At 38.8% G+C, this 24,471-nt stretch overlaps 1 protein-coding gene across 3 annotated transcripts in view; it reads left to right on the plus strand.

Annotated features, from left to right (window-relative positions):
- PEX5L (peroxisomal biogenesis factor 5 like) overlaps window positions 1–24,471 on the plus strand; it is a 193,663-nt gene that overhangs the window by 61,014 nt on the left and 108,178 nt on the right. For 2 of the 3 annotated variants that reach the window (XM_072618406.1, XM_072618408.1), the window contains one exon: window positions 20,290–20,394. The exons of the other annotated variant lie outside the window; for it this stretch is intronic. In XM_072618406.1, the coding sequence (XP_072474507.1) occupies window positions 20,290–20,394 (105 nt within the window). The remainder of the gene's footprint in view (window positions 1–20,289; window positions 20,395–24,471) is intronic. 3 annotated transcript variants of the gene reach the window in all.

Here is a 24,471-nt window from a genome sequence, read left to right on the forward strand (position 1 = left end):
GTCACAAAGTGACAACAGTAAATGTCATCCATTCTAAGTTCCATCATGGAGAGAGAATTACCTGGCCAGGTAGATGAAGGACCAATCACCCTTATCCCCTAAGATGAAGGGAAATGATATGGTGCTCAGAAGAGCAGCTGCCAACAAACTTGGCATTCACAGAAATGGGGTCCTACAGGATGCCCATCACTGTATTAGGCAAAGATGGTAGTTACAAGAAGCAAAGGGCATGGTCTTGCTCCTTGAGAAGTTGCCAGTCTACTTAGAAAGGTAAGACATAGAGAGGTGAAACTTTAAAATGACCCATTAGCTATGTTGACCTAGTGTTTGCTCACACATAATTCTCCATCTCCCATCTCCACACCTTTGCACTAGGCTATTCCCCATGCCTAGAATTCTCTCTCCTTACCTCAGCCTCTTAGAATCCTTGGCTTTCTTCAAGACTTAGCCAAATTCTACCTTCTTCAAGAAAGTTTCCTAGTCAACCCCTGCCCATCCCCCAACTGTTGGTGCTTTTTCCTCTAGGATTCATCTACTCTGTGTGTATCTTACACAGACCTTTATTTATACAAGTCTCCTTAATGAGTGTCTATTGCTTAATTGATTGGTTGTTTGAAAGATGCCTTATGTCAGTAACTAACTTATTTAATGTTCACTCCTGCCAAGCATCTGCCTAGCAGCAAGGAAGGCTAAAACACAGTTTAAGAATTCATTGGTGCTTTGTGGTTGTCTACGTTAGTAGCATGGATGATGACTTGGAAGCTCCAAACAATGAGTTGGAAGGTCCTGAGGGGCATCTGAGTAAAGATGTCCCTTAGGACCCCCTGCTTCTTTTCAAATCACCCTTAAACGTAGACACATGTTCATATGTGTGTATATTGTGCTATAAATCATAGAGGTGGCTAGTGGCAGACTAGTTAGAGCCTTGGGCCTGGGATCAAGAAGACCTAAGCTCAAACCTGATCTCAGTTACTTACTAGCTGTGTGACACTGGGAAAATTACTTAACCTCTGTTTGCCTCAGTTCCCTTAACTGTAAAATGGGGATAGTAATGGTACCTACCTTTTAGGATTATTGTGAGAATCAAATTAAATAATACTTGTAAAAAAAAAAAAAAGAAGCACTAGCACAGTGCCTGGTACATAATAGGTTCTATGTAAAATCTTATTCTCTTCCCTTCCTCCACAGGGGATAGAATTCTGGGCTTGAAATCAGGAAGCTATGGGTTCAAATCAGACCTCAAATACTTACTAGCTTAGTGGCTCTGGCCAAGCCACTTAACTTCACTGTGTCTCGGTTTCCTCATCTGTAAAAAATGAAGCTGTTGAACTTTATGGTCTCTAAGATTCCTTCCAGATCTAAATTTATTCTTATGAAATCATTTAAATTCTCCAAATCTCATTTTCCTTATATGTAAAACCAAAGGGATTGATCTCTGAGGTCCCTTCCAGGTCTAAATTTACAAGCTAATAATACTAGTTGGTTGTTTTTATTTTTAAGAAGACAGAAGACTCTGGGGTTTCAATTATGTTGACAGAACTCTTGAAAGTCAGATGGAGCGATCAGGGTATGAATGATTCCAAGGGTAAAGGAAGGGGTCAGGGACATTATGGGTCAGAAAAATTTAGCATTGTTTCTAAGAGTATAGAATTGTTCTATCCGTTGTTTTATGGAACAGGTGAAGCAGCATTCTAATTTTAGAAACTTCAAAGAGGAGGTAGACTCTATAAACATCCTGCTCTTGCTACCAACATTTTCCCTTATTCAGGAAATTGCTTCTTCCCAATGCAGAAAACGCTTTCTTTCTTTCCTCTGGCAGAAAACCTATTGACTTCCTCCCACGGAAAACATGAAACAAATTTCCTGCATTTTAGGATCAAATACAAATTCCTTTGTTGGGCTTTAAAAGCTAAAGCCAACCTGTCTCCAACCAATGTTTCCAGGCTCATTATGCTTTCTCCCGTTCTTCATGCTCTTCGATCCAGTCAAACTGACTGTCTTGCTTCTTCCATCTCATGCCTTTCCATACTTACAAGGCACTCACCTGTCATTCTGCCTCTTAGAATTCCTCCTTCTCTTTGAAGCTTGGCCAAAATGATCATTTGAGAAGCCTTTTGTAATCTCTGACCAAAATTTTGGAATGCCCCTTCCCCATTATTTTGTATGTAGTTATGGTGTAGTTACTTGCATTGTGCATGTTGTTTCACCCATTAAAAGGTAAGGTCCTTAAGGGCAAATACTGCTTTATTTGTATTTGTATTTTAACTGCCTGGCACACTGATGTGTACGTAGTAATGTTGATGGTGGTGTTGGTGGTAGTGGTAGTAGTAATGGTGGTAGTGGTTTGGTAGTAGTAGTGGTAGTAGTGATGATGGTGGTGATGGTGATGGTGGTGGGAGTTGTAGTGGTAGTAGTCGCAGTGATGGTGATAGTAGTAGTGGTAGTAGTAGTGGTGGTGGTAGTGGTGGTAATAGTAGTAGTAGTGGTAATAGTAGTAGCAGTGGTGGCGGTGATAGTAGTAGCAGTGGTAGCAGTAGTCATTGTAGAAGCAGCAGCAGCGGTTAGTATTTATATATGTCCTTAAGGTTTACAAAGTGCTTTGTATATGTAAACATCTGATCCTCACAACCTTGAGAGGCAGGTGCTATTATTCTCCTCATTTACAGAAGGGAAAACTGACACACTGAGTGAAATTTATTTGCCTGAAGTCATACAGCTAATAAGTGCTTGAAGCAGGATTTCACCACAGGTCTTTCTGACTCCAGTTCCCATGTTCTATCTGCTGAACCACCTAGCTATCTTGTAGGTACTTAAGGATCATTATTTGAAAATCAGGTAAAGTTCGTCATCATTCATTTCTAAGCTTGTGATGATGTTAGCTGCACAGTTAGGTTTATTTCCTAGCTTCTTCCTCAAAACTTGTTTAATTAAACTCAGTCTCCGTCCCCGTTGCCCCCCATCATAGATTTAGTATGTCTAGAAGGGACTTATGTTATATAACTTATCAAACCAACTGAAGCTCCAATGTTTCCATTTTTGGTGAATGATGCCTTTCTGTCCTGGACTTGAACACTTCAACAAAGGAGTTGATACCCTTCAAACTTCTGTACCTCACCTTTATGGTTGAATAAGTGATTGTGGGATTTTTTGAAGGGGTAGGTGTTGAGACATTTGGAGTTAAGTGACTTGCTCAGGGTCACACAGCTAGTAAGTGTCTGAGGCTGGATTTGAACTCAGGTCCTCCTGATTCTAGGGCTGGTACTCTACCCACTGTGCCACCTAGCTGCTCCAAGTAATTGTTTTTAAATAAGGTGAGTTTTGTTGTTGTTTTCTAACAAGCAACTTGGAGGCAGCTAGGTGGCATAGTAAATAGAGCACTGGACTTGAAGTCATGACAAGCTGAGTTCAAATCCTATCTCAAATGACTACTAGCTGTGTGACCCTGGACAAGTCATTTAGCCAGTCTCAGTTTCTTCATTTATAAAACGGGAACCATTGATCAGAGCGTTGCTTTGAGGATCCAGTGTGATAAAATGTCCTAAACCTTATAGAAATGTTAGCTAATGTTATTATTAATTTGTCATTAAAAGAAACTGTCGGGTATGGTAACTCAGAACCAACTTGGGTGTTCCCCAAGTCTCAGTCCTAGGTCTTTTTATCTTTTTTCCCTCCCCTACTTCCTCTCCTTACCTCCACCTTAGTATCCTTGGCTTCCTTCAAGGCTCAGGAATGATCTCTTAGGGAAAGGCCTTCTTCACCCTTTCCCCCAGCCATTAATGATCTCTCTCTCCTCAAATTATCATTGCCCTATTTATATGCTTATATATTTATTATTATATATTGCATTATTATATTATAATGTCATATTTTGTTGTGGTTGTAGTGATAGTAGTAGTGGTGGTGGTGGTGACAGTAGTAGGATCACAATGTAATTATATCATAATATTAATATATTATGTTATTTTATGCTCTATATTACATATTATATTGATCTGTTTATATATTATACCTTCTAATAGAATGTAAGCACCTTAGGGTAAGGAGCTAGCTTATTTTGTCTAGGGAGCAAGTTGGTATAGTGGAAAGATTGCTGGCCTTGGAGTCAGGAAAACCTGAGTTCCAGTTGCTCTTTGAATACTTATTAGCAGTGCAATTCTGGACTAGTCACTTAATTTTCCCCAGTCTCAGTTTTCACATCTGTAAAATGGGGATGATAACAGTCCCTGCCTCACAGAGGTTGTTGTGAGGATCAAATGTTATATCGTGTCATATGTTAAGCCTATGTGGCTTAAAGTCAGCAAGTATTGCAGTTCTGTTTCCTCACAGTTAGTCCAGTGCCTTATACATAGTAGGAACTTAATAAGAGTGTCATGGCGGATAGAGAACTGAGCCTGGAGTCAGGAAGACGAATTCAAATAAGACCTCAGACAGTTATTAGCTGCATGACCCTAGTCAAGTCACTGGAGAAGGAAATGACAAATCACCCCAGTATCTTTGCCAACAAAACCCCAAATGGAGCCACAAAGAGTTGGACACAACTGAAACAGCTGAACAACAGAATAAATCTTTGTTGAATTGGATTGGATGACACCAAGATGACTGATAGTGGCGTTCTATCCCCAGCACTTTATTCAGTACCTGGCACATAGCAGGGACATAATAATTAATTAATTTAGTCAAAAAGTATTTGCTCCATAGAAAAGCGCAGATATTCACGTTTCTATCTGTTTAGATTTACAGGTGAAACATCTTCTGTCCTCCTTGCCTCTACAGATGCTTCCTTGTCCTTCCTTATAAATGTCACCTAGAAAGCAATAGATTATTTAGAAAACATCCTGGAATTCTAAAATATCCAATTTCATCGCTCAGTATGGAGGAAAGAAAATGCTAACAATATATAATGATTTGAATGAGAAAACATGGCCACACAATTCAGACTGAAAGTCAATAGAAGGAACATGCATGATGGAAACAGTAATAATAGATCAAAATAAAAGCATTCACCTAACTAGGATTATAACTCAAGAACCCTGGTTTGCTTTCCCACAAATCTGTTAGCCACTCTTCTACTGACAATTTTATGGTTAGTAGAAATTACTATAATGAAATAATAACAATTCCAGGTACAAAACCAAAAATGCTTTTCCACTTCCAGTGAAATCTTCTCTAAGGAAATTAGCCAGAGATGCTCCTTTTTGCAAATGACATTGTATTAATTTCATCAAGCCCCAGAACATTGCAAAGCCTCCACTGCAAAGCAGTGACCACTCAAAAGAATCTATCAAAAAAATCTCACTATCCACACAGGAAAAACTAAGCGGATTAAGAATACCTCTTGTCCAGGCTATGAAATGCAGTTAGATGGGAAGTTCCTTCAGTGCATATATTTTGGACTCATGCTGCTCATTAGCAATTTTTAAGGCTCAGAACTGAACAGAAATAGGAGAGCAGGATGAATTAGAGAATTGTGCAGTGCTTTTAATGATCCCCATGCTTTTCCTTGAAACAAAGGCCTATCTTTTCGACATGGATGTCATTCAGATAATACCATGTGCTGCTACAAGTCATGGATTATAAAAACCTCTTAAGGATTAAAATTGAAGGTCACCCAAAGGACAATGGAGAGGCCCATGGTGGGGGGGTGAGCAAACAGCACCCACATTAGCAACCAAATTGTGCAAAGAAATGACATGAAGGAGACCAGGGGAAGACAAAGTGAGTTAGTCATGTGACAAGAGCAAGGGATAGCCAATGAAGAGTGGTGTTCTATTGGAACCCATACAATTTCAAGACAATGAGACAGTTGATGCTCAGCCCCTTGGACAGGCCCTGCAATGTGGATTTAGGGGAGCATGTGGACCATAGTCTCTCAGGATAGGCAGGCATGACTGGATTGTGCTTCACTTCTTTGGAAAGACTGCCACTATCAAAGAGCTCACACACAGGCTATCCAAGTGCCAATGTGTCAAAATAAAAAAGTAGTCAGTTTTTAATGAGGAAAGAATGCTTAACAAGCTCATTGCCCTTCACAGAAAAATGTATCTATTCCAGGCTACTGAGAGAATTATTTTATGAGTTCTGTAGCAGAAAAAAGAATATCTATTTCCATGTAATGGAGATTAATAGTTTTCACATATTCAGGGAAGATGAAGGATCCTGGCTCTCATATAAAAGCTAAGAATCAGAATAAATTAAGTTTCTTGCAGAAACAAGATTTTTAAAAATATGTTTTTGATCAAGGTTCTTTTCCCCTATTTGCAATGGATAAAAAACAAGTCCAGAAAAGGAGAATATTTTGTTCTATGCAACTTTAACTTTCATTAGCACAGAAATATGCACAGGCTCAGATGTCAGAGACTTAAAGGAAATCATTGAGGTCCAAATAAAATCAGGCAGCAAGTCTTAGTACACAAATCTGAAGACTCGTGGGTGGGGGCAGGAACAATGACTGTCCTGCCTTCCAGTATCTTGAAGGGCTATCATGTTCTGTCTGACCCCAGGGTACAAAACTAGGAGTAGTGGATAGATGTTGCAGATGGATAGAGTTGAGCTTCGTATGAGGAAAAATGTACCAGTTATAGCTCTCCAAACATAGAGTGGCTGCCCAGAGAAAGCGTTAGTTCTTTCTCACTAGAAGTCTCCAAGCAAAGGCTAAAGAGCCATTTGTCAGATGAATTGTAGAAAGGATTCTTGTTCAAGAATGAGTTGAACTTGATGGTTTTGAAGGTCCTTTTCAACACTGAGATTCTTAGGTTCTGTTGATTCCTAAAATGTATCTAGAACTTGAATCCATTTAGGAGTTTACAGTTGTAAGAATAATAGAATCTTCATACCATGTGCTTGTCTTCAGCTTTGGATTGAAAAGGATCCATTGAATTATTTAGCAGGTTGAAATGAATTCAAGCATAATCTCTTTGGAATGCAAATTTAATCTCTTCTAATATACCCTGACGGTTCCAAGAGAAATTGGAGAGATTAACAGAAAACTAGTTTATGTGAAGGTCAAGAGAATTTCTCTTACACTTTACCATCTATATTACCATAGCCATTTCTCTGACGATTGATCATCACCTAGAATATGCATTGTGGACATATTGGCAGTGTTAAATTGATAATCAGTCCTGGTCAGTCCTTAGGAAGTGAATTCAATGACTGATTATATATAATAAGTAAATGATCTTTGAGGTTGTCTACAGGACTTCAGAGTTGGGAATGTGTCATGAATACATTTAGGATTTATCAGACAACCCAGCAAACAAATTTCTGAAGTAGCAAGAAGAGTGTACCTGGGTAGACTAGTCTTTAGAGCGGGAGACTTGGTTTCAGGAAGACATTAGTGTGAATCTTGCTTCAGAGAGTTACTCTCTGGGCAAATTACTTAATCTTTTTCAGTCTCAGTTTCCTCCTCTGCAAAATGGGACTAATGATACCTCTAATACTTACCTCGGAGGCTTGTTTTGAAGTTCAAAGGAGATGTTATAGGGAAAGAACTTTATAAAGAACATTACAACTTTTTATGTTTTAAAATTTTTTCCCACGAAGTTTCTTAAACTTCAAAACTTTCCATTTTAAACCTTTTTTAAAAAATTTATGCCTGAAAAAGCACAGGATTAGAACTATTTCCTAAGTTAGTCCTCCCTTTGTATACATACACTCATCCATTAAGCTCTGTAAATTCACTGCTGCCTTTAAAGTATCTTTGGGTGGGACCCCAGAAAACATCAACCCAGCCCCCTCATATTACAGATGAGGAAACCAAGAATCAGAAAACTGAGGTGGCTTACACAAGATTATGCTGAGAGTAAAAGACCGCAGGCAGGATGGGAACCCAGGGCCCCTGGAGCCAAATCTGGTACTGGTTCCACTCCACAATACATGCACACGCATATCATAAATGTTTCTGCAATAGAAACAAAGTGACAGAAAGAGGTTTGCTACAATTAGTGACGTATATATGTATTAAGTATGTATCTATATGAATACATATGGGGAGCGAGAGAGGGCTACATATATGTTAGGTGCCACTTATGAATGATTTCTACGGGCACTTTTCTTCCTTTATAAGCAAAGAGCAGATCATCTTTATGAGAGGAGGTAAATATGATAGACGGCAATGTCATGCCCTCCTCAAAATGGACTAACATGGCAGAATATACACAAACATTCTCATTATATATGTGTGTATACGTAGACATTGTGTATATATATATATAACATATGTAAGTGTGTATGTACGCATGTAAGCAAGAGGTACACTAAATCCTTGGGCAGTGCATGGGATATAACTCATTTTAAGTCTGCTGTGGCATTTGCTTCATTCAATAAGCATTTACTTCCAGGTAGTATGTTAGATAGTGGGGAGACACACATGAAAACAAAACAGTTCCTCCCTTATAGGAGCTTCTGTTCCACCACGAGGAAATAATATGTACACAAATGAATAAATACAAAGTGCATAATGGGGAGGGGAGAGAGAATCAGCAAAGTCTTCTTGTAGAAAGTAACCCTTAGACTTAGTCTTGAAGGGAGCTACAATTTCTCATAGGCAAAACTGGAAAAGATGAGTATTTCAGGTAAAGGGGACACAGCTGGTACAAAAGCAGAGAGGTAGGAAATAGAATATCATCTATAGGGAATAGCACATAGATCAGTTTGGATAGACTGAATGGTGCATGAAGAACAGGAACATGTAAAGGCCTGGAAAGGTAGCTTGGAGTCAGATTGTGAAGACCTTTAAATGCTAAGCAGAGTAGTTAGCATTTTATTCTAGAAGCAGTAGGGAACCATGGAATCTTCTTGAACAGGGAAATGACATGGTCAGAACTATGCTTTAGGAAGATCACTTTGACGGCTGGGTGGAGAATAGATGGGAGGGGAAAGAGACTTGAAGCAGAAAGGCTAGTTAGACTAGTTAGCAGAAAGACTACAGAAAGACTGTCACAGAAAGACGGTGACAGTAGTCTAACAGAAGGTGATGAAGGTTTGAATTATTTGAAATCCACTGAAAGTATAATCACAATTGCTGGGCATAAACCCAGCAATTTCAGACAGCCAGAGAACAGTGAACTCCTGCACCTCAAACATCCTGCTTTGGAACAAGACAGAAGTAGGCATGACAGAGAAATTGGTTGATCTCAAATAGCTGTAAGTCGTTTTTCTAGCCCATACATTTAAAACTAATTGAAGACTCTGAAATATGAGACTAAGTAAACTTGCTGTTGAGTACAGCTCACTTTTCTTACTTGACAAGCTTCTAGGAAGAAAATTAGTCAAGATCTGGCAGAGATTTTCTTAACAAGGACTGATCATCTAGAGCAGAACTAGGGCAAGAGTTAAGATGACAGAATAAAGTCATGATTTGGAAAAGTTCTAGCCACAACATTGACTGAACTCTTTGTGGAAAGAGCTGAATTAGGGAGTATTTGAACAAAAGACCAGAGAACCTTGGTTGAGTGGATTGGTCATTTTGGGGACAATTACTCTCATCCCAGTGAAACTGAATCATTTCTGCCTCCTAGACTTGAGTTAGATGCTATCTGTAGAGGACAGCCCAGAGAACAGTCATGACTAGCAGGGAAGGAAAAAGACTTTGGTCCAGAATTATGGGCAGCAGGTTGGCAAATATCAACCTGTTTGTGGGAACTGAAACAGTTTCAAGAGTCAGGTTAATAATAATAATAATAACAGCTGAAATATATATATTACATATATATGGATAGATAGACAGATGGGCAGATGGATAGACAGATGGATGGATGGATGAATGGATGAATGAATAGACAGGTGGATAGACAGGTAGATAATAGATAGATAGACAAATATAACTTTGAGGTTTGCAAAATGCTTTGCATATCTTATCTCATAGCCTCCTAACAATCCTGTGAAGTAAATAATATTAGGTACCATAATCCTCATTTTATAGATGGGGACATTGAGACCCAGAGAAGTAACATGACTTAAGTTCATAGATTGAGACCTGAGCAGTTCAGAGATGATCTAGTCTGAGATCCTCATTTTAAAGAGGAGGAAACTAAAGCCCAGGATGAATGAATTGCCCCAAGTCACCTAGGTAATAAGTTGTAGAGGTGAGATTTGAATCCATGCCATTGATCTTTCCATTTTATCACGAAAGAGAACAGGGTGGCAATGGAAAAGCCAGAATCCTCCATCCCCTGAAAAAAATCCCTCAAACCCTGGAATAGCAACTCTACTGCCAGCCCTGACTACTATGGTCATACTTTCACCTCAAGGACCCAGATCACAAGACCACTGTACCAGCCTCCAAGGAGAAGCAAATCTCCCCTAATTTCCATCTAGCTAAAGTGGCATCTGCCCCATAAGAAAGGCACATTTCCAGCTTTCTAGGTGTCTGGGAAAGTTTCCCTGACCTTCAGTCATCTCATACCAACTACTAGTATATCAGGAGTTTGCACAAATTGGACAGTGACCATATTTTTCCTAGCATTTTTCCACACCCCTGAATAAGTTTCCAAACTAAGAAATAAGTGCTAGTCGAAAAATTGGGAAAGTGGGAAGAAAGCCCTGACCTTTAGAATATTTAAGTGTTCCTAAACTTCTCTTTTTTCGTTTTGTTACAAGATAGGCCAGCTTTTAATCCTCTGAGATGTTAGACAAAGAATCGAAAATCCCAACTTCTCTTTAATGAGCAGATCTAATCATTCCACACACAACCAGCACAAGTCCCCCGAACAGCATCTTGAAATGCAAACCCTATGATGCTTGAATGTTCTTTTTCCTACCCAATAGTAGAGGCTACAGACATCACATTTCTATTTACTAAATGTGGTTTTTTTTCACTGAATGTTTTCTAAACTCCTTCATGTGTGGGGGCTTTTCTAGGCACTCAAGAGCAGGTGTCCAACACAAAGTGTTATTTAGTGAGAACCAGAATAAAATATCACTGGGAAATATTTAACAAGATAAATAAAAATACAATAAAACATAGATTATATTACATTTTAAAACTAAGTCAACATGCAGCCTGAAGAGATCTGTATGTACAGATTAATGGCCCCATTTCCATTTGAGCTTGTTGCGGCTGCCCTAGAGAATATAGAATGATGTACCCTGTTTTTTTAATCCATTTACACAACAGTCTCATCTATACTGTGGGAAAGCAGGGGCTGTTTTGTTTTTGTTCATATATCCCCATTACCTAGCTTGGAATACAAATTTAGAAATAAAAGGGATCATTGAGATCACCTGGTCCAATCTCTCTATTTTACTGAAACACATTAGTGAAGTGACTTGCCCAAGGTCACACAGCTACTAACTGTCTGAATCAGGATTTGAATTGAGTGCTTCTGGTTCTATATTCCTTATTCTTTCTATTGTACTGCCATTATGTCTAGAATGTGTAATAAACACTGTTTGAATTGAGTTGAATTGAATTTTCCAAGTTACACAATGAAAGAGCTTCTCACTTAGGTAGCCAGGAGCTAAATTCTTTTAGAACATTATCAATGATAGTCAATATTCCAGTAAAATTTTGTTTAATTCAGACCCCACTAATAATTCGGAAGTTAAGGTGAATGAACTGATACTTAGACTTTAGCAGTTTATGAGGAAAGGCTTACTAAGCAAATGGAGCAAATAAGATTGCGTATTCAGGTGGAGGGAAGTATTTACCCTCCCAGAAAGAACAAACAACATTTAATTGCTAACCTAGAATATGAGAGTAGCAAAGGAGCCCATCAGCTTATGAAGGCAGTACCCTGCCTCCACTTGACAGCAGCTTGTTGGCTCTTGGTTAATGTTTCTCTTTGTAGCTGATGGTTCTGAAAACTTCACTTCTGAAAAAAAATTTTATAATTGAACCTCTTTACTAATCCAAATTGGCCTCTTAAATTGTCCCAAAACAATGAGATCATAGTGGCATTATGTACTTGGCCTATGAGATAGGTACAATTGTTGTCATATTTTACAGATGAGGAAACTGAGGCTGAGAGAGATTAAGTGACTTGCCCAGGGTCACTTAGCTATTAAGTGTCTGAGGCAGGATTTGAACTCAGGTCATACTAACTCCAATTCCACACTCTTTCTACTATGCCACCTAGACACCTCAACTTGTAAATTCATTATGAGTGGCAGATCCCATATAAGAAGACAAAAAAAATTGGCCATACAACCTTCTTGTAATCAAATATGTAGATTTCATCAGGGCATTCAGAAGTAAGAGGTTTGGCTCTTCAAAAAAAAAAGTTGCATAGGTATCATTATGAGTATGAGCTGTTTAGCTCAGCACCTCCAGGCTGGGACAGCACCTTACACATAAGGCATATTAAATAATATTTGTTAATTGATTTTATATGCTAAGAACATTGGCATGAAGTAGGTCTACCCTTATATTTATGATTTTTGCAATATTACAACTAGTGATTTTTGAGTCCAAGTCATACCATGTGAAATAAGCTCCCTGAAGAAGGCAGTTGGTGGAAAAAAGTGGATACAGCAGAGTTTGAAGCCCACCTACAAACATTTACTAGTTATGTGACCCTGGGCAAGACATTTAACCTTCTGTGCCTCAGCTTACTCATCTATAAAATGGTCTCTAAGCTCCCTTTTAGCTCTAAATCTATAGGAGAAAACCCCCAAGTAACTGACAGGCTTGGTCCTCAAAATGCCTTTGGGTGCCCCAATGGGAATAGAGAACTCAGATATATGGAGAGGGAGGAGGAGAAACCTCCTGAAGCTCCCTATTCTAAGAGCACTGACTTCAGAGTCAAAGGGTGATGCCTTATATCTGTGGATAGATCAGACAGGACCACAATAGCTAGCCAATCAGAAAGCAACACAACCAGGATGTTGATCACCAAACCATAGAAGGAACCACTCCTCATTACCTAATCCCTTAACAAATCCCTCCTGCCTTTTTAATATTTATCATTTCTGTTATGTAATCAGCATCATTACACTATAAAAATCAAGCTTGTTTTCTCTGAAGCTGCTGGTTTCTCTTGGAATTTAGCCCATTTCATGAGAGGCGCCAATCTCAATAAAGGCCTACACTCGGATTAGAGGTGGTCTGACTCTGAATTCTTTGAGATGGTTCCACCACAACACAGCATGAAACCACAACTCTATTATCCATAAAATGAGGGGCTTTGAGTAGAGGGCCTCTGAGACCCCTTCCGGCTCTAAACTTATGATCTCATGCTCCTCATTATTGTTTCTAACTAGTTGCTAACTCTACCATTTCTAAGATGCACAAGTCCTCAAAGTGTTGCCAGGGAATGCTCTCTGAATTTCTGCCCCTGTGGCAGAGCCCATAGTTGTCCCCATCCTGGTTATAGCTCTGGTATACAGCCTCAAGGGATGCTTTATAAACTTTCTTTTGGGGAAAAAAACCACAGCACTGATTCCTGAAGTTACTCATAGATAACAAGAATAACTCAGTCTAAAGATAAGTCTCTGTGCTCCAATGCACCAAGGACACATTATTCTAGGGAGAGAACCCAAAATGAAAGTGAGTGAATTCCTGCTTCCGATAGATCTTGTAAAGCACTTAAAATCGTGACATTTTAGTGGATTGGTACAATTTGAAGAGGGCACAACTCCTTCTGACATTTACTCTCCCAGGTAAAAAAAGATGATCCAATCTCTGCCTACAAAGGAATGTAAGTCTCAACAGAGATCAGCCTTGCTGTATCTCATTTAGTGCAGGCCACAAGTACGATTCCCTCAATATCTGAAACAAAGGACTCTTCTCCCTTCTCTCTTGGTCAAGGCCTAAAAATACAGATACGGTCAAAAAAACTGAATTTTTTTAAAAATGAAAATACATTGAAGAGGCAATATGGAAAGTATATTGGATTTAGAGTCAGAGGATCAAGACAATTCTATTACTTACTAAATAGATGACCTTCAGCTAGTCACTAAAACTTACATGACTACAGTTTCCTTATCTTAAAAAGGAGAGGGGTGGTTAATAAAAGTTCCTTAAAATCCCTTCTAGCCCCAAATGTTATTAGCCTATGTGTATATGTAGATACATAATTCAGAGATCTAGTACTGAGCAGGCCTGCAGATACCATTCATCCTCCATTGTACAAGTGAGGAAACTGAGGTTAAAGAGACAAAATGACTTATCCACCGTCACATAGGTAATAAGCAGTAGAAGTAGAATCTGAACCCACCTCTCTGATTCCAAAGCCAGTCCCCTTTCCATTGCCTTAATATGCTTTTTTCTCCATTGTCTGGACCTGTGAGTTCACAGGGGTGGGTAACACCCAAAGTGGAAACTTTCTCCACTCATGCAAAGAAGAAACTTCTATGGTCCCCTGAGGCGCTAAGGGGTAAAAAGATCTGCCATGGCCCAGCACTCAGCACAGGATCTAGCACTTAATAAACGGTGATTGATCAATTGATTGACCCACTGACTGACTGATGATCACAAAGCCAGTATGTGAAAGAACCAACTCTTCAGGACCTCCTCTATTAATGACCTGAAGCTGCCTTTCATAAAGTACATGGACATTCTTAGTATACACATGAATATATACATATGTATGCATACATGAGTAATACTAATGGTGTTTTTCCTTTGTAATGTCTAGGTGCTGTGTATTGAAAGATTCTCCAATCTCTGCTCCTAAAGTCATTAATGACTTGTTGGATAAAGATTTCATATGTCCCCTCCTTTACCACATAACATAATTCTACTTCCCTCTCCATGACAATACAGACACATGCCTCTACATACATGCATTTATGTATATGGAGAAGGAAAGGAAGGGAGGAAGGGGGAGAGAGAGAAGAGATGAGATGGAGAAACAGAGACACAGAGAATGAGACAGACAGAGACTAGACCTATGATTTCATAGATTTGTGTATACATATATATATACACATGTGCACATATACATAGATATGTTAAATTGGGAGGGCATGGCTAAATTATAATAGACATAAAATTAAGAAATGGAAGTCATCATGGAAGTAATAATAAAATCTGTAATTGAGAAATTGCCTAAGAATTAAAAGTCAGATTTAGGCATAATGTAAGAAAAGATTCTTCTGAGTCCTTGGGAACCTTGGGAAGTCATAAGCTTTCTTGGGGATCCAATACGTAAGGCTGAAAGGGTCATTTGAAGCTGTATAGCTCAATCCCATTGTTTTATGTACAAGGAAACCGGGGCCATGCGACTTGCCTGGCTAAGGTGACTTGTATTCAAAGTGAGCATCTTTGCTTCCCATCTTCTCTGTCTTTTTTGTCCCTGGGGATCTTTAAGCAAAGGCTGTGGGACAATTTGTCACAGAAGTTGGAGAGAGGAGTCTTGTTCAGCTACCATTTAGATTAAATGGCCTCAGTCCCCTTCCAATTCCTTGGTTCTATGATTATTCTATCCAGTTTGTGCAAATTCCCTCTAAATCTGCCTGCTCGTTTTCTAATTCCATGTGGCCCTTGGGAGATCTTTATTTGTGTAGTTTTTAGGAAGAATTCTAATGCATTAAATGTTCATCTTATGGAATTTTTAAAAAGTATTCCGGGAAAAAGTATTAAGCTTAAGGAAAGGTAGTACAACATAGTAAATAAAGTGCTAGGTTTGGAATCAGGAAAACTTGGGTCCAAATCCCATCTCTGACTTACTGACAATGTGACTATGAGCAAGTTATTTAACTTCTCTGAGCCTCAGTTTCGTCATCTGTAAAATAAAAGGTTTGGGGTTTTGTTTTGTTTTTTTACTATTTTCAAGCAAAGGCTAACTGACTTTTCTGCTAGCTGAATCCTGAGGGGGTTCTTATTTGACCATGAATTGGTATGACTTGAACTAGGTGGTGCCATGGTCTCTTTCAAGTCTAATGATCTGAGATACCTTGCTGGTTGGGAATACTAGAGCATTTTTTTCCATGACAGAGAGAAAAGGACTGTATGCTATGTCCCAGTCTATATGGCTGTAGGTGGTATTTGCTTATTGACAGGACCGGATTGGACAAAGAAAGCACTTTTCAAAAGCTTTTCAATTCCATTGAACCAATCTGTTCTGATGTTCTGAAAAAAGTTTCCTGCCCCAATATCAAAGCTGTCACATAGACGGCTAGAACATTTACGGAGGGCAGACCCATGGGCATTCTCACAAGGCTAAGTGACTGGTATTTTGGCCTTGCGTATCAATACTGTGTGTGGCTTTTCTTACGATCATTATTATTAGCAATTATATAATACTTAAAGGCTTGAAAGGCATTTTATATATATTTTTTCATTTGATTCTTATAACAACCCTCTACAGTATGTGCTATTATCCCCATTTACAGATGAAGAAACTGATGCTGAGAGGTTAAGTCCAGGGTCACAACAGCTGCAAAGTGTAGGATTGGAACCCGTCAGGCCTTCTGACTCCAAGTCCACAAACCACCAAATTGCCCCTGGGTGTTAGCTTTTGGCCAACAGTGATCCCTGGATACATAGCTATGTCAAATAATTCTGACCTGGAAGGCCAAAAGGGTCACCATTAGGAGATACCAATCAACTTGCTTTGACCTCAGTTCTTGAGAGGATGCAAGGTTATGTTCTTGGGGCTCAGATTCTACATAGAGGTCAGGACAAGAAGAGATGGGGAAAGAGTTTTCTTGCTAGGTCTTCATGTCTTATTATGTACAAGTTACATCATATTAATATTTGCCATTATAACCATAAGTTGATGGGAAGGAGCTGTTCTAAGGCTTAGTGTTTATTATCGGAGTTCTTGCCTTGCATAATTTATTTGCTCTCTGGATATGTGCAAATTATCCATAAATCCACTTGCCCTCATAAGTATCTCATAAACCTGAAATGTGGTCTTCAGGAAAAGCATGAGCTCCTATAAAAATCAAAGACTCGTTAGTCACAAACCCAAAGGAATAAAATGGAACTTCCCCATTTTGTTGTTGATGTCATTGTCCAAATATCCAAAAGGATTCCTTGAATTCAACTGTGAGTTGAAATCTTCTCAAATGATAAATGATGAAACAACAGCCTGGAATAGTATCCAGAGAGTATCACGACGTGATGATTAACTTCTCATGTCTTCCTGTTCCCCCTTGTGAAAAACTGTGTAGAAAGAAATGGGACTTAGAAAATCTAAATTCACTTACATGCATGAAAGTATATTTAGTATATATTGTTACCACAGTGCTAATACCAACAATAGAGCATTAACCATTACTGACCTCTAAGTGTGGTTATATTCAGAAAAATGAGTTTGAAATCTGCATTGTCATGGCATGCACGTGTTCCTCCCAAGTCTGAAGCCATATCTCATTGATTTTTAAAGAAAAAAACTGGCCAGGTTCCTGACATCCCAACAGAATTGCTGACAGGCCAATTGTGCTGTCTCAGGAATCCCTTAAGCCATCATCAGCTAGGCTCTGAGGGCTAGAGTCACTGTTGTTAGGGATGATGGGGAGATTCAGGAAGAGCACCGCTTGATTTTGACGATACCGAGTGGAAGTGGCAGGCCCTGGGGTTAGGGGTGGGAGGGAGTCTTCAGTTGACATCCAAGTAAAGCCCATTGGAATTGGTAGTGGCTGATGGGAGAAGGGAGCTCTAGCTGGAACCACAGGATGTCATTTTTGCAGCGTTTACAATTCTGTCCTCTGACTGTAGCCACACTTCTCAGCGCAATGAGAGTTGGGGTCCGTTCAGATGCCAAAGTGCTTATTAGAGGGGGGGAAAGTTCACCATAAACTCTAACGTGGGTGTCATGACTCTTTCCAGGTAGTAGGTGTAACCTTGAAGAAAAAATGGCACTGTCTTCAAAAAAGTGACCTGACTCTGGCCTTGGTGGGTTTTTTCTACTGTGCAAGAAATAAACAGCACCGCATGTGTTTCTGATACATCCTTTCTCGCTGATCACTGCTTTGTTCTAGAGTTCAGCATGAAAGGACTAATTTTTATTTATTTCTTTTCCTTAGTAAAATAGCATGTCAGTTGCTAATCCCAGCTACTCTAGTTGCACATATTTTTTTAATTAAAAAAAGTTTATGAATTGGTAGCATTTCAAATAAGCAATATATTCTGAAAGTTAGACTTAGAATCTTTGAAATGCTGACCAATTGACATTATGTTCTCTTAGCCCAAGAAATGAAACTCCTGAGTTCTTTTTTTATTTGATTTGATTTATTTTAATTACACTGGTTATAGTAGGTCTTATTTCTTTGGATAGAAAAAGGAATTCAGACTCGAGCATGCTTCTATTGTCCAAAACTTCTGGGAGCATGAAAAGAAATCTTCATGGGTGGATTATGCTCTTTGGGAATATAAGCTACAAAGATGGTATCATGTCAAGTATTTAGCATGTAGATGTCTTTGACCTCTAATAGTTCTATATGCTTTTAGGGTGAATGTGTCAGCAGATTAATTTTCACATCAGTGATGAAATGTAATATGGTTTTAGTAGTGATCATAGAAATCTTTTCACAAAACATGGAGTTATGTACAGTCCTATACGAAGCTTTAATACTGTTCCAACCTAGAACTCCTGTATGATAATGCACTCGGATGTTTAGCCTTATCTAGGTCAAGAACTATGTGACATTGCAATCTGAATGCCTGTGAAGATGGCTGCCATTGAGAAGGTTGGGGAAATTTCTGAAATCCCATTCTCAGATTCTGGAAACCAAGGGACATTTCCCTTTAAGAATTCTAGATTCTTAAAGAAAAATCTCTAGCATTTCAGGCAATTTTACACATTCTAAAATTTAATCTCACAGAGAAGAGACTGTATTATTGTTCTCAGAAATAAATTACTAGCTTTTACATTTTATGAAGGAAAAGGGTGAGAAAATTAGATAGCAGCTTCTTTAAAAAAGGGGGGGGAAGTTGACTTCTAAATGGAGATCTTGTTTAATCAGATACACTTTGGAAGCCATTTGTGTAACTTAGTAGAAGGATTCCTACAATTCTGTCTCCCTTTGTTGTTTTGTGTTTGACAAAATAATCTTGGCCTTCCAGATCAAAGCTGACCCTAGCAAGTATTGCCCTTTTCAGATATTGGCTACCAAATTCCATCATGATCATCAATCCACGATGTACAGGATACTGCAGTATCCCTGTGAACCCCATTCCCGCATTTTCAGTACATTGCCAAGGCAAACCATTAGATGCATTCTTAGGGTCCAAATTCCCTTCCCCAGAAAAACCCTTATTTAGATAAGGTGATGAGAAAATAAGCATTGAAAAATCATACTTTAAAAGGTAAAGTTTATTTTTTTTTTGATCAAAGATTTGAAAGATCACTTAATTTTCACATCACCTGGGAGGTATCTAAATTCTTAGCAGATTGAGTTTTGAACAGATGGAGGGTTTTTTTTAAGTTTCCCATTGCATTTAATGATGAGAAACTTCAACTTTTCAAATTCAGTGGTGGAGTATTGGGGAAGATGTGAAGTCCTGCCATCCTGTCACTCTCTAGAATTATAATACCTTAGTCTACACGTATTGTCTTTGGGGAGAGTAGTTGCTAATTCACCATTTACCATTCTTTGGCTCATGTGTGAACTTACTACATTCCTCAAGAATGGCATCTTTATAACTCACTTCTAATTTCTTGGTCTCAGACATCTTGATAATCAAGAAAGAGAACCCTGGTCAGACTGCCACCCCACAACAAGCTGGGCAAATAAGAGTATTATAAAACTACCACCCCACAACAAGCTGGGCAAATAAGAGTATTATAAAACAACCACCCCACAACAAGCTGGGCAAATAAGAGTATTATAAAACTACCATGCATTTTCTACCCAAAGTGAATTACTGTTTGCCATCCCCATCACGGTCCCTTGGACATGTACCTTCTGGAGCAGTTCAGTCCTATTCTTTACCTCAAATTGGATGTACCATTATCATTCAATCAGGTCTTTATTGAGAACCTGCAGTGTTTCCAGCACTATCCTAGGCAATGGGTATACAATGACAGAAATAACCCCAACCCTCAAAGAGCTTGTATTCTACCAGGAAAGATGTGACATAAGTGAGGGATTTCTAAATTATTGTTTATGCCATGAAAATTGCATTTAAAAGAAATGACAAATACAAAACACGATGTTAAGATTAAATATAACATATATATTGTCCATGGTAAAGTTGTAAACACTAACTAGATGTTCACAAATCTCCTTTCCAGTATTTTTGTGCATTTTGTTCTCAGCCAAGAGCCTCAAGACTTCCTTCTACCATTCTTCTCTTCATTTGTGTTGTGGATTGTTCTTTAACCAGTTAGAATTTCTTGTAACAAATAACAAGTTCACCTTTCCTCCTGACCCAAGTCCTTGTTGGTTTCGCTGTTATAGGGGAAAAGCTCTAGGGCAGCCGATAAGGCTGTTGCCATGGTGATGAAGGAGATACCGAGGGAGGAGTCTGCTGAAGAAAAGCCCCTCCTTACTATGACATCACAGGTGGGCAGACCAATAGGGTTCCAGTAGGAAGCTGACATATGTTAATTGATCAAAGACTGGTTTTTAACTAGTGGAGAAACATTCACTCTTTTGAACCAATCAAAAAAATAGAGACAGTTTTCACTGAAACAAATATAAGATGGAAAATTGGGGGAGGGAAAGAAAAGACAATTTAGTACTTAATTGTGGATATTAATTTTCATTACTCAATCTTAGCTGTTTTTTTTAAAAAATATATGTATACATACAAATACAACCAATGTTGCTTCATTATGAAGGACTATTCAAAAGAATGTTTGAGAAATGGATAACCATTCATTTAATAATACTTTTAAATAAAAAGAAATGCGAATTCCAATTTACAAAGTTATTTGACATAGAGCCCATAGACATATGTCAGTTTGCCAGTAGATTTTCTAAACTGATTTTCTTAAATGTTAAATATATCCATGTTGTGAATATGTGCATTGCAAACATATGTATACACATATTGTTATGGATAACTAACTTTGAAGGGTGATCCAAAAGACCACTTGCCAGAAATTACTTGTGCAAACTTTTGCCTATGTGGTGACCTTGATATCCTAATCACTGTTTAGCCTGTAAGCACAAGGGGGCCATTTTTTGCATTTGGTAGAACTTAATTATAAGAAGCAAATTTGGGCATATGTGCAGGGGCTCTCTCATAATGTGTGGGAGGCAGCCGGGCTTTTGAATCACCCTGCAAAATTAATACATATATGTATATATAAGAGATGGCACAGACTTGTGCATAGAGGACTAGCCTTGAAGTCAGTGAGACCTGAGTTCAAGTCTTGCCTCTGACATATATGAGCTGTGTGACCAAAGGCAAGTCATTAAATTCTCCATACTTCCAGATAACTCTCTAAGATTCTGCAATAAAGTAGGAAGAACATTGGGTTTGGAATCAGAGAACCTAGTTTCAAATCCAAGGTATGCCACTTACTGCTTGTGTGGTCTTGAGCAAGTTATCAAACTCCCTTTATAGGAAACCTCAGTTTCCTCATCTGTAAAATGAGGGGGTTGGACTAAATGACCCCTAAGGTCCCATCCAACTCTAAATCTATGAGTATATGATTCTTTGATCCAAATTAGAGACGCGGGTGCCAATCTGCCTCCTTGGAGTAAGTTTTCACATGGGGAGTTTCCTGCACTAATGAAATCACAGATCTAGATTCCCCCTACCACCTCTAACAAAAAAGGACATACAAAGTTATCCACCCTCAGTTTGGGGTGCTACCGTACCAGTTTTTATTTCTAAAATGAAATTAAAATTTTATTTGCACTGAATGTGTAATGTAGCTTCTGATATTATGTTCCACATTTCATTTTTCCAAATCTGGTCAATACAGTCATTTAGTTCACTTAAGGCATGTTTAGAGTCAATATGCTCCATGAAGACCCTTAGAGAAGACATTTATGCCCAAAGCTATGTTTTAGCAACTCACTTTACTCCATCAGAAAATCTTTTTTCCAGCTGCTAAAAACATATGTGGTTTTGTTTTATCCTCAACGTTATGTTGTAAGTAATGAAAATTATAATGACATGTTACATCTAAATTGGGTGAGGAAAACGTCTGTTAAAAAGAGCCAAGGAGCTTTGGCTGAATTTTATATTTTCAGAGCTGTTAGATGTATGTGTGTGTGCGCGCGCGCGTGTGTGCGTGTATGTAACCTACAAAATAGAGAAGCCTCATTTCAGTGACGCACAGAATATGTTGATGCAGTTACTTGGTATTTATCAACTTTTCCAGATTCTAGTTATTCCACCCACTTTCCATTTTGCATCCGTTAGATGCTTGGCAGAGTTATTCTGTGTCTATATGACCTTTGTATAATCATCTCAGCCAAAATATCTAACCAGTTTCATCCCCAGCTGCTCATGAGACTGCCACATGAGTGTTAGGGATGGAAAGATACATTGGGCGGGGGAGGGGGTCCTCAGATGTCCATGACCCACGTAGCTCAGCATATCTGATCCAGCAGATTGTTGCTAGTTCTATTCTATGGCAACGTATCTGGTCACCATATGTCATGTTTCAGGACATGCACTGGTCAACTGAACTCCCTTTCTCTTTTGCCTGAACAAGGATTTTTCTCAAACAATTATATGATTTCCAGTCATCCTTTCTAAATTTCCAAAGGGACTAGTCTTCTCACGATTTTGACAAAATGTTTTGTCCAAAGCAATTGTTGCCCTGTTCTTGTATTCAGGAAAAAGTATATGTCAATTTCTTCCTTTAATGTCTACCATTGCTATGTGTTTTTGACAATCAGTTAAAGCATTACTGCATGAGAGTTCTTGATTGCTTCCTTTCATGCATCCTATGCTTGTTGCATGCTGTCTCGTTTATGAATCGGCAACACGAGAGCACGTATTCATAAACATTTTTGGCACCTGTTGTGCTAGGTGTTTTTTTTAAGCAAATTGATTCAGTGACAGCTGTTATTCAGTTACTTCTCAGTTGAATGCACACTTTTATTACTTGATACTCCCACGTGGACTCTTCCCTGCTAAGTACCAGTGGTGTGCACCAACCAAAAATAAAAAAAGAAGCAGGATGCTCTGGAAAAGTGAGTACTTTCCATGGTGACCATAGCATCCAGTCTATGTCCCATATCATCTTTGACTCTCTTAGCCTACGTGTATGAATGTACTAGTGTACAAGCCCCATCAGTGAGGGGTTTTATTCATGAGAATGTGGTGAATGGTCCATGACGCCATTTTGTAGAATCATCTCTATCCATGAGCTGGTCGGGGGGGTGGGGAAGGCAGCTGATGTTTCATGTTATGAGTTAATAGTAGATTGGAAACTAACTAGCTTGCTTGCCGACACAGTTGAGTTTCTTGGAAAATCACCCAGATCTACTCAGAATTAAGTTGATGTAACATACAACCCTTCATTTGCTCAGTGATCATTCCTCAGACCCAATTATAACCACAAAGCTTTAGAGTACCAGTGCTACCAAGCTGTGTTTCTATGGTATGTTGCCTGGAGCCCATACCTTACCTTTTAGCCTTATTCCCATCCCCAGCTTCAGTCCATGAGTTTGTCTCTAGTCTAATGGACAAAGAAAAGATAGTGTTGAATGTGGGATCTGAACTCAATCATTTCTGAATGTCCAAGAGAGTTATATGATTGATATTATTACCTATTCATACTTTATGAGTGCATAGACTAAGGACTCGAGCACAACACACCAGCCCGGGTTCAGAGGATCCTGAACTGACACATTCCAAAAATCACAGGGAAACATAGATGGGGCCATGTGGTACAGAGGTCAAGAAGGAATTGCCATAGTGTTATTGCACAAATGAGAGACAACATGGTATAGTGGAAAGTGTTTGGAACTAAGAGGTAGAGGACAAATCCCAGCCCTGTCATTTAATATTCTATGATTTTTGGCAGCTTCTCTGAACCTCATTTCCCTTACCTGTAAGATGAAGGGATCGGTCTAAATGACTACCAAGATTGCTTTCAGCTCTAAGTCCATGACCCTTTATATTTGGATGAAGTATTTGAAGGAAGAAAAATAAAAAGTTTGTCAAGTTTTAATAAGTGAACTTTTCATTAAGTATGATAGCAGGAAAGAATGTAGGGGGAGAGTAGGGGACAAGGAGCAAGAATATTCCAGGCATGGAGGACAACACAGGAAAAGGGAGAGAGTTGGGGAATGGGTGATAATATAAAAGGAAAAACAAGGTCACTGGATCAGAGAGAACTCAGAGAGGAATAAAGTATAAGATGGATGGAAAGGTAGGAAAGGGTTAGGTTATGAAGGGCTCTAAAAACCAAACAGTATGTTATATATGATCCTGGAGGTAATAGGGAGCCACTGTAGGCTAGTGAGTTGGAGAATGACTAGGAAAAGGCCAACTATTACCATGCCTCTAAGACCTTCTTTCTCTTTTCTAGCACTCACTTAACTCCTCTCATGTCAATTAATGATATTTCCCCATAACCACTGACTTGATCACCTAACTCAAACCCTTTCCACACCAAGACAAGTCTTGGCATCTATCACATCTATCACCTTTCACCATATACCAGCTAT

Source organism: Notamacropus eugenii, chromosome 6 (assembly GCF_028372415.1).
Source record: "Notamacropus eugenii isolate mMacEug1 chromosome 6, mMacEug1.pri_v2, whole genome shotgun sequence".
In the NCBI taxonomy this organism is placed as follows: Eukaryota; Metazoa; Chordata; class Mammalia; order Diprotodontia; family Macropodidae; genus Notamacropus; species Notamacropus eugenii.